Source organism: Ranitomeya variabilis, chromosome 3 (assembly GCF_051348905.1).
Source record: "Ranitomeya variabilis isolate aRanVar5 chromosome 3, aRanVar5.hap1, whole genome shotgun sequence".
Lineage (NCBI taxonomy): Eukaryota > Metazoa > Chordata > Amphibia > Anura > Dendrobatidae > Ranitomeya > Ranitomeya variabilis.
This window is the reverse complement of record NC_135234.1, coordinates 688381231-688392641: the sequence shown is the minus strand read 5'-3', so window position 1 is coordinate 688392641 and position 11411 is coordinate 688381231. Positions and strand designations below refer to the sequence as shown.

The 11411-nt window shown below is 43.3% G+C and overlaps 1 protein-coding gene across 1 annotated transcript; it reads right to left on the bottom strand.

Moving 5' to 3' along the window:
* Positions 1 to 1465: 1465 nt before the first annotated feature.
* LOC143817771 (uncharacterized) lies at positions 1466 to 5532 on the bottom strand. Its single transcript, XM_077299248.1, has 3 exons — positions 5502 to 5532; positions 2489 to 2568; positions 1466 to 2406 (listed from the first exon to the last, which is right to left on the bottom strand). The coding sequence occupies exons 1-3, from the start codon at positions 5530 to 5532 to the stop codon at positions 2038 to 2040; spliced, it is 480 nt and encodes a 159-aa protein (XP_077155363.1). The 3' UTR covers positions 1466 to 2037.
* Positions 5533 to 11411: the final 5879 nt, after the last annotated feature.

The window sequence follows — 11411 nt, the reverse complement described above, 5'->3', positions numbered from 1 at the left end:
AAGGCAAATGTTACTATTGGAGGCTGTATTAGGGCATGTGAGTAGCAGACACTTCATCAGGATGACTTCGCCCCCACATGACTCTGACTGGTGTCAAAATAAACCTTAATTAGGACCCCGACTGCCATAGAAGATCCACAGCACTGTGATTGCGCCTCCCTCTCCTTCTCTCTACACCGCCTAGGTGCTGTGGTTGCTACTGACTGTGGTGTAAATGGGCTTAAGCTGCCAGGATCAGGGCTAGCTCCACTGCCGGCAGTTGGGGCAGAAGTGGGTTGTATAATACACCAGTACGACTGCTGCACATCTCGTAGGTGTCCTGACAGCACCAGCCTGATGAAAATGTGCACTATAGCGTGGGTTCTGGAACCTGACTGCGATGTACTGTACATGTTAGATGTTTCTCAGGAACCAATATAAGTAATCAGTATAAGCAGTTTTACCCTTAAAGGTAATCTGTCAGCATGTTTTGTTATGTAATCTGAGAGCAGCATGATGTAGGAGAAGAGAGTCTGATTCCGGTGATGTGTCAATTAATGGGCTGTGTTTTGCTGCTTCAATACAATCAGTGTTTTCTCAGCAGAAGATTATCACTACAGGACTAGGTGTCTCGTGTCTCCTAGTCCAACCACTGTCCCCAGCACTGATTAGCAGCTTTCTGTCAGTATACAGTGTACACAGTAAGCAGTCCATCAGTGGTGTGGACGGGGTTATACACAGCTCAACATCTGAGCTCTGCTAGATCTGCTGAAGAGAAAACTGTGATTCTATCCCAACTGCTGCACCTAATAAACTAAGTGATACATTGCTGGAATCAGAATTTCTGTCCCTACATCATGGTGCTGTCAGATTGCATAGCAAAAACTTGATGACGGATTCCCTTTAAGGCCCAGTTGTAATATCACTGTAGCACTATCACTAGATGTGACCTCCCTATGCCGGTATACCTGCTGCTGTGATTCTGCAGAAATGTTATTCACAAAACTGCTGTATACGTGTACATCTCCTGAATGGTATTACTGCATATCTTCTACAGATATAAAAGTGAGGTTCTTAGCGCACATTTTGAGCAAATTGTGCGAGCCCATCTGCCAACGACAAGGCGACCTCTTCAGATGGGACCTACACTAACCTAACACTAACCTACTAACTAACGGGACTCTGCCTCACAAATCTGTTATTATTATTACTACACGTTTTATTATTTATTTAAAATGGACCTTTTATCATTGACTTTTTGATTTATTAGTTTTATCATTTTTATTACTCTTGTGACTCTAATAATGATATTACTAAGGTCCCTATGTCTAAAGCTTTTGATCCAGAAGAAGGCAAAAACCCCAGGACACCTTCAGCCAATTTGTGTCACTGGGGAAAAATTCCTTCTCGACCCCGGGAAAAGGCGATCAGTCCTAGAACCCTGGATCAAACCTAATTATGTTATTACTAGGTATCTAACTAATATTAGAGCGCTAATTCTACTACTACTATAGTTATTATTATAATGTATAGGGGTTTGTTCTTTTTATAGGTTTTATATCTATTATTTACGTCCTGCTATCTTATTACAGTACTATTCTAACTTTTCTATAACTATTTCACATTACAGCACTGATTGAGCTATGACTATAATTATTGTAATTTTAGGTTCTTGTCTGTTTATAGATATAACTATTTTATATTCTTACTATTATTAATACTGCTATTTTATGACTGTATTATTCTATCTTTTCTATTATCATTAATACTACCTTATTCTTACACTGTTGATCCAGAAGAAGGCAAAAACCCCAGGACACATTCAGCCAATTTGTGTCACAAGGGGAAAAATTCCTTCTTGACCCCGAGAAAAGGCGATCAGTCCTAGAACCCTGGATCACACTGCTATTCCACCTACTACTATTACTATTGTTAATTTATTACTATTTTATGACTTTCTTATTATCACTAATCTAATTACTCTTCTTAGTCTAATACTGATATATTGTCCCTATATTACTATTATGCTGCTATTATTATTTCTAGTGTTTTTTATACTTACCGGCCGATAATGCCAATGTATCGGCAGAGGGGTCCCAGCAGGATGGTCCACATGATGTTCTTCCATGTCAGGGGAGAGGCTTGGCTGACTTGGTGGTGGAAGTTGTCCGGCCTGGTCCTGCTTCTTCGTGTGCTGCTTCTCGGGAGCCTAATGTCCAGTTTGATCTTCTTTGCCGCCATCTCATCTTCTTCCTTCTCTTCTTTCTCGTCCTCCTCCTCGTCCAGATAGGCCAGCATTTCTCTCAGCGTCACTTCTTCTTCCCTCTTCCTTCCCTCCCTGGCTCGGATGCTTATGGATGGAGCGGGCCGTTCTTCGTCCCTTACAGCAAACCTTCTCTGGGCTTCTGGGTTGGTTGGCATGAGGCGCTAGGAAGAGCAGAGATGAAGTTAGAAGGATGACTAGGAATATCTGAGTACACAACTACCTGTACTTAGTTTTCTCACTGACCTCCTTCTTGTAGAGGGGTGACGGGAGAAGCTTGATACAATACGCCAGTCTTCTCAGTTGCTCCTCAGGTGTGACGTAAACTGAAGAAAACACAACCAGATATTAGGATCAATCCTAACCGTACAAAGAGGATGTTGTAGAGCGCCACTGCTGAAACGTACTAAGCGACACTCAGGAAATAAGCGTAAAAGAGCTACAAACTTGCATTGAAGACTGTCAGAAAGAGCTCACTGATAGATTCTCAGTTAGGTAATTCTGCAGCCAGCAATAGATGGCAGAGCTGAGATAATAGGAAGCAAATAATGGAAATTGTTTAATGAAACTCCACTGCAAAAATAATTTTTACCACAAAATACACGCATTTAAGTAAAAACAAAAATGCCCCCAAAGATAGACAACCCCTATAAAGTAAAGGCCCGGAAGCCCATCCAACAGCAGTGTAGAGAACGGTCAGTTATCACAGACTGATGGAAGCTACCTGGTCCAGCGCTGGCAGAATACCCGGTCCACATGGAGACCGCTGATATCTTCTCTGACAAAATGTATCCAAATCCTATAAGACATCAGGAATAGTCAGCAGGGCTTTTGGTAATTGATTCATATTTATTTTATCATAAATTCAGGGGCAGGGAAGGGCAACATATATATATGGGATATTGGCGGTTACATGTGTGAGCTTCATTACAGGGGTATTTTCAGTTGGAACAAGTTATCGCCTTATACATGGGACCGGTGATGACTTATAGATCAGTGGGGTCCGTCCGCTGGGAATTCCAGCCATCACCAGAACTTTTATCCCCATTAGAAGGTAGCGGAGGTGCACATGCTCCCCTGCTGCTCCATTCATCCTCTCTGGGGCCTGCAGGAGCTGTACTCGTTGCTCTCTGGCAGTCCCGGTGGTCGGGGGAGGTACTGCTGCTGCCTTCTAATGGGATAACAGTGCCCTGTTCTGGTGATTGGTGCGGTTCCCAGTGATCGGACTCTGATCTTATCCCGCAGACAGGTGATAACTTGTCCCAATGGGATCACCCCTTTAGTATGTGGTATATATGGAGGACGGGATATCATGCAGAGTACTAGCAATGCTACACTGCGGGCCATCCTGTGTGTGCCGGGGACATCCCCCATGGAGGAGCAGAGCGGAGGGTAAATATCGGGATCTTGTCTCTGGATCGATCCAGATGGGAGATGTCACGAGTTCCGGCCTCACCCACTGGTATCTCACCACATCATGTGTTGGGGGAAATAATAACTTGGTAATGATCAGATTTATCAGTGTCAGTTGTGGTGTGTGAGTGCGTGTGATGGATGTGGGGTCCGTCCGGTGCATTATCTCACGTGTTATACCTGGAATCTCGCACTGACTGCAGGTGTCTGTCTTCACACTCCGATGAGATGTAACAAACTGACTTTATTTTTTCAAATTCAAACTGAGCAATCCTACTGGTTGTTGATGACTGCAGTTACCATGGTGACAGAAGTATCTGAAGATTTAAAGGGACAGGACACTGTTATAGTGCTATAGTACATTTTACTATAAAGTTCATCAAATACTGGATATTACATGGCTCTGTGCAGATAATGTGGGGCGCAAATATATCTCTCCATAATTTACATAGATTCATTTAGAGGATCTGCAGAGATATTTGGGGTACAATAACTTGTGCTGAAAATTGAATGTGTATGAAGAAGGCTGATAATGTAATTAATGTAAAAAGGAAGAAAGTGATCTCTAGCGACAAAATATCAAGGTGAAAAATGTTATACCGCTCTGGGAAAAATGAAGAGACCACTGCAAAATTTTCAGTTTGTCTGATTTTTCTCTTTGTAGGTACTGTATATTTTTGAGTAAAATGTAAATTGTTCTTTTAGTCTATAAACTACTGACAACATGTCTCCGAAGTTCCAGGCAATAAATTTTGTATTTATTTTCTGAAAATGAGAAATGGTCAAAATAACAAAAAAATTCATTGCTTGCAGACCTGAAATAATGCAAAAAACAAGTTTATAATCATTCAGAAACAACAATACTAATGTTTTAACTCAAGAAGTTCAGAAATCAATATTTTGCGGAATAACAATGATTTTTAATCACAGCTTTCACACTGCTTTTGGGTGACCTTATGCCACTTCTGGTAAAAAATGTAAGCAGTTCTTCTTTGTTTGATTGCTTGTGACTATCCATCTTCCTCTTGATTACATTCCAGAGGTTTTCAATGATGTTCAGGTTTGGAGATTGGGCTGGCCATGACAGGGATTTGATGTGGTGGTCCTTCATCCACACCTTTATTGACCTAGCTGTGTGGCATAGCGCATTGTCCTGCTGGAAAAAACCATCCTCAGAGTTGGGGAATATTGCCTGAGCAGAAGGAATCATCTGTTTTTACAGGATAACCTTGTATATGGCTTAATTCATACATCCTTCGCAAAGATTAACCTGCCCAATTCCAGCATTGCTGAAGCATCCACAGATCATCACCGATCCTTCACCAAATTTCACAGTGGGTGCAAGACACTGTGGCTTGTACGCCTCTCCAGGTCTCCATCTAACCATTAGATGACCAGGTGTTGGGCAAAGCTGAAAATTAGACTCATCGGAGAAGATTACCTTACTCCAGTCCTCTATGGTCCAATCCTTATGGTTTTTGGCAACCTTCAACCTGGCTCTCGTTTGCTTCACATTGATAAAATACTTTTTTCTAGCTTTAAATGACTTGAGCCCTGCCTCCAGGAGCCTGTTACACACTGTTCTTGCCGTGCACTTCACCCCAGCTGCCATTTGACATTCCTTTTGCAGATCACTTGATGTCATCCTGCGGTTGCTGAGTAACATTCAAATAAGATGAGAGCCATTTTCGCCTCCTGCCAGTCTGTAGCTTCGCTGTCCCCAATGTCTGCTGCTTGACCTTGTTGTAATGGACTGCCGTCTGAGAAATTTTAAGGATAGAGGCAACATGACGCTCACTGTGTCCATCTGCTAGTAAAGCCAGAATTGAGCCCTTCTTTTCCTCACTCAAGACTTTTCTCTTCAACTCCTTTGTCATGGTTCAAAGTCATTTTTTCACTCCTATTACTTTTGGGATATTACTAGAACTTGTTATGCCATCCAGCTTGTCCTATTGCAAGAGGATTGTGCACACCTGTTGTGAATTCTGCTTTTGGGCTCCCTCCGGTGGTTGTAGGTGGTAATGCAGTTGTCCCTGGGTTGCAGTCCTGGCCAGGTGTATCTGCTGATTGCAGTTCTGACTGGGGTATTTAGGTGTGCAGGATTCATTAGTCCTTGCCAGTTGTCCATGGTTGTTGGGAGGTTTTGGTCCTTGTTTGGTTCCTTCTGCCTTCTGCCAAATCAGCAAAGATAAGTGTCTGGTTTTGTTTCTGTGGCACACATGCTGTGTGCTTAATAATTCTGTGCTATTCATTGTTTTTTTTGTCCAGCTTAGATTGTGTCAGTATTTTCTCAGTCTTGTTGGATTCTCTGGAGTGGCAGATATACCTTGTTGGCCCTATCTCAGGGTCAAGAGGCGGCAGAATTGTATTGTCAGAAATTTAGAAAATGGTCTGTGTTGACTAAATGGAATGATGAAGCTTTGGCCCAATTTTCAGAAAGGGTCTTTCTGAATCCGTTAAAGATGTTATGGTGGGGTTTCCCACGCCTGTCGGTCTGAGTGATTCTATGTCTTTGGCCATTCAGATTGATCGGCGCTTGCGGGAGCGCAGAACTGTGCGTGCTGTGGCGTTGTCCTCAGAGCAGAGTCCTGAGCTAATGCAGTGTGATAGGATTCTGTCTAGGACAGAACGACAAGGACTCAGACGTCAGAATAGGTTGTGTTATTATTGTGGCGACGCTTCTCATGTCATTTCAGTCTGCCCTAAGCGGACAAAGAGGATCGCTAGTTCATTTACCATCAGTACTGTACAACCTAAATTTCTGTTATCGGTGTCATGATCTGCTCATTGTCATCATTTTCGGTCTTGGCGTTTGTGGATTCAGGCGCCGCTTTGAACTTAATGGACCTTGAGTTTGCCAGGCGTTGTGGTTTCCCCTTGCAGCCTTTGCAGAACCTTATTCCTTTAAGGGGCATTGATGCTACACCTTTGGCTAAAAATAAGCCCCAGTTTTGGACACAGGTGACCATGCGCATGGCGCCAGCCCATCAGGAAGATTGTCGATTTCTGGTATTGCATAATTTACATGATGCTATCATGCTGGGTTTTCAGTGGTTGCAGGTACATAATCCTGTGTTGGATTGGAAGTCTATGTCTGTGACTAGTTGGGGTTGTCAGGGGGTTCATAATGATGTTCCTTTGATGTCAATCTCCTCTTCTTCCTCTTCCGAAATTCCAGAGTTTTTGTCTGATTTTCAGGATGTATTCGATGAGCCCAAGTCCAGTTCTCTTCCACCGCACAGGGACTGTGATTGTGCGATTAATTTGATTCCAGGCTGTAAGTTTCCTAAGGGCCGACTCTTCAACCTGTCTGTGCCTGAACATACCGCTATGCGGAGTTATGTTAAGGAGTCTTTGGAGAAAGGGCATATTCGGCCATCTTCTTCACCGATGGGAGTGGGATTTTTTTTATTGCTAAGAAGGATGGCTCCTTGAGACCCTGTATTGATTGTCGCCTCTTGAATAAGATCACGGTCAAGTTTCAATACCCTTTACCTTTGCTTTCCGATTTGTTTGCTAGGATTAAGGGGGCTTATTGGTTTACTAAGATTGACCTTCGGGGGGGGGCGTATAATCTTGTTCGTATTAAGCAGGGTGATGAATGGAAAACTGCGTTCAATACGCCCGAAGGCCATTTTGAATACCTTGTGATGCCGTTCGGGCTTTCTAATGCTCCATCTGTTTTTCAATCTTTCATGCATGATATCTTCCGGACTTATATTGATAAATTCTTGATTGTATATTTGGACGATATTTTGATTTTTTCTGATGATTGGGAGTCTCATGTGGAACAGGTCAGGATGGTATTTTAGATCCTTCGTGACAATGCTTTGTTTGTGAAGGGGTCTAAGTGTCTCTTTGGGGTGCAGAAGGTTTCATTTTTGGGTTTTATTTTTTTTCCTTCATCTATTGAGATGGATCCGGTTAAGGTTCAGGTCATTCATGATTGGATTCAACCCACGTCCATTTTTGGGTTTTGCAAATTTTTATCGCCGTTTAATTGCTAACTTTTCCAGCGTGGTTAAACCCTTGACCGATTTGACGAAGAAAGGCGCTGATGTGGCGAATTGGTCCTCTGCGGCTGTTTCTGCCTTTCAGGAGCTTAAACGTCGATTTACTTCTGCTCCGGTGTTGCGCCAACCAGATGTTTCTCTTCCGTTTCAGGTTGAGATGGACGCTTCTGAGATTGGCGCAGGGGCCGTTTTGTCCCAGAGGGATCCTGTTGGTTCCTTGATGAAACCGTGTGCATTCTTTTCCCGTAAATTTTCGCCTGCTGAACGCAATTATGATGTCGGCAATCGGGAGTTGTTGGCTATGAAGTGGGCGTTTGAGGAGTGGCGACATTGGCTTGAGGGAGCTAAGCACCGTATTGTGGTCTTGACCGATCATAAGAATTTGATTTACCTCCAGTCTGCCAAGCGGCTGAATCCTAGACAGGCTCGATGGTCCTTGTTTTTTTCCCATTTTGATTTTGTGGTCTCGTATCTTCCGGGTTCTAGGAATATTAAGGCTGATGCCCTTTCTAGGAGTTTTTTGCCTGATTCTCCTGAGGTCCTTGAACCGGTCGGCATTCTGAAAGAAGGGGTGGTTCTTTCTGCTATTTCCCCTGATTTACGACGGGTTCTTCAGGAATTTCAGGCTGACAGAACTGATCGCTGTCCAGTGGGGAAACTGTTTGTTCCTGACAGATGGACTAGTAGAGTGATTTCCGAGGTTCACTGTTCTGTGTTGGCTGGTCATCATGCTATTTTTGGTACCAGAGACTTGGTTGGTAGGTCCTTTTGGTGGCCTTCTTTATCACATGATGTGCGTTCTTTTGTGCAGTCCTGTGGGACTTGTGCGCGGGCCAAGGCTTGTTGTTCCCGTGCTAGTGGGTTGCTTTTGCCATTACCGGTCCCTGAGAGGCCCTGGACGCATATTTCTATGGATTTTATTTCTGATCTTCCGGTTTCCCAGAGGATGTCGGTTATCTGGGTTGTTTGTGACCGGTTTTCTAAGATGATTCATTTGGTGCCTTTGCCTAAATTGCCTTCCTCTTCAGATTTGGTTTCGTTGTTTTTTCAGCATGTGGTTCGTTTGCATGGTATTCCGGAGAATATTGTGTCTGACAGAGGTTCCCAGTTTGTTTCTAGGTTTTGGCGGGCCTTTTGTGCTAGGCTGGGCATTGATTTATATTTTTCCTCTGCATTTCATCCTCAGACAAATGGCCAAACCGAGCGAACTAATCAGACCTTGGAGACTTATTTGAGATGCTTTGTGTCTGCTGATCAGGATGATTGGGTGGCCTTTTTGCCATTGGCCGAGTTTGCCCTTAATAATCGGGCTAGTTCGGCTACTTTGGTTTCGCCTTTTTTTTGCAATTTTGGTTTTCATCCTTGTTTTTCTTCTGGGCAGGTTGAGCCTTCTGACTGTCCTGGTGTGGATTCTGTGGTTAACAGGTTGCAGCAGATTTGGGCTCATGTGGTGGACAATTTGGTGTTGTCTCAGGAGGAGGCTCAACGTTTTGCTAACCGTCGTCGATGTGTTGGTTCCCGGCTTCAGGTTGGGGATCTGGTCTGGTTGTCTTCCCGTCATGTTCCTATGAAGGTTTCTTCTCCTAAGTTTAAGCCTCGGTTTATTGGTCCTTATAGGATTTCTGGGATTATTAATCCGGTGTCTTTTCGATTGGCGCTTCCGGCCTCTTTTGCTATCCATAATGTCTTCCATAGATCTTTATTGCGGAAATATGTGGTACCCGTTGTTCCCTCTGTTGATCCTCCAGCCCCTGTGTTGGTTGATGGGGAGTTGGAGTATGTGGTTGAGAAGATTTTGGATTCTCGTTTTTCGAGGCGGAGGCTTCAGTATCTTGTCAAATGGAAGGGTTATGGCCAGGAGGATAATTCTTGGGTTTTTGCCTCTGATGTCCATGCTGCTGATTTGGTTCATGCTTTTCATCTGTCTCGTCCTGATCGGCCTGGGGGCTCTGGTGAGGGTTCGGTGACCCCTCTGTTGTGAACTCTATTTCTGGGCTCCCTCTTGTGGTCACAAGTGGTACTGTGTGAGTGGTATCTTTCTGCAGGTTTGTGACTGGCATCAGCTGTCTCGTTATATGTGGGCTGGTTTCCTATTTAAGCTCACTTGCCTGCTGTCAATGTATTCAGTGCTACTCTGATTCCTTCTGACTACCTTGCTACCAGTCTCTTCAAGAGAAGCTAAGTTTCCGTTTGTTCATTTTTTGATCATCAGTGTTCAATATATTTCTTGTCCAGCTTGCTAATATGTGATTTCCCTGCTTGCTGTTAGCTCTAGGGGGCTGAGTTTCTCCCCCCACACCGTTAGTTGGTGTGGGGGTTCTTGAATTCTCAGCGTGGATATTTTGTAGGGTTTTCTGCTGACCGCACAGCTCACTATCTGTCTTCTGCTATCTAGTATTAGCGGGCCTCACTTGCAGAATCTGTTTTCATTCCTACGTGTGTCTTTTCCCCTTACCTCACCGTTATTATTTGTTGGGGGCTTCCTATATCTTTGGGGTTATTTCTCTTGAGGCAAATGAGGTCTTGCTTTCTCTTTAGGGGTAGTCAGTTTCTCAGGCTGCATCGAGACGTCCAGGATTTTAGGCACGTTCACCGGCTACCTTTAGTGTGTTTGGATAGGATCAGGATTGCGGTCAGTCCAGTTACCACCTCCCTAGAGCTTGTTCTTTGTTCAGTAACTTAGCTAGTATTTCTAGTGATCCCCAGCCACTGGGATCATAACACCCCTCCTCAAGGGGGGGGTACTGTTGTGAATTCTGTTTTTGGGCTCCCTCCGGTGGTTGTAGGTGGTAATGCAGTTGTCCCTGGGTTGCAGTCCTGGCCAGTTGTATCTGCTGATTGCAGTTCTGACTGGGGTATTTAGGTGTGCAGGATTCATTAGTCCTTGCCAGTTGTCCATGGTTGTTGGGAGATTTTGGCCCTTGTTTGGTTCCTTCTGCCTTCTGCCAAATCAGCAAAGATAAGTGTCTGGTTTTGTTTCTGTGGCACACATGCTGTGTGCTTAATAATTCTGTGCTATTCATTGTTTTTTTTGTCCAGCTTAGATTGTGTCAGTATTTTCTCAGTCTTGTATAGCATAACAATCCTTTTACAGGATCAAGAAGTGCCATAAAAACAAATTGTGTACAATATGACAATTTTTATTTAAATATACAGCACAAAAACATATATAATAATATAATAAAATTGGTGCCTCAAACCAAATACCGGAGGCTAGTGGGCAAAGTGGATTGTAATTTTAACATCTTAAATAAGAATTGTAATTATGGGGACAGAAACACATTGCAATACATTAGGTGTCTGATTCTCAATCTTTTTAGGAAGGGAAACTCACAAACCGGGGGAATTAACCACGAGTTTGAAATTGGTGGATTTGAGGTAATTATAACCTCAGCACCTATTTCAAACTCGTGGTTAATTCCCCCGGTTTGTGAGTTTCCCTTCCTAAAAAGATTGCAATACATTAGGTGTCTGATTCTCAATGTGTTTCTGTCCCCATAATTACAATTCTTATTTAAGATGTTAAAATTACAATCCACTTTGCCCACTAGCCTCCGGTATTTGGTTTGAGGCACCAATTTTATTATATTATTATATATGTTTTTGTGCTGTATATTTAAATAAAAATTGTCATATTGTACACAATTTGTTTTTATGGCACTTCTTGATCCTGTAAAAGGATTGTTATGCTATACTAGTTTGATGGAGTGCTGCCCATTCCGCTCTGGGGTCTAGGGTCGGGG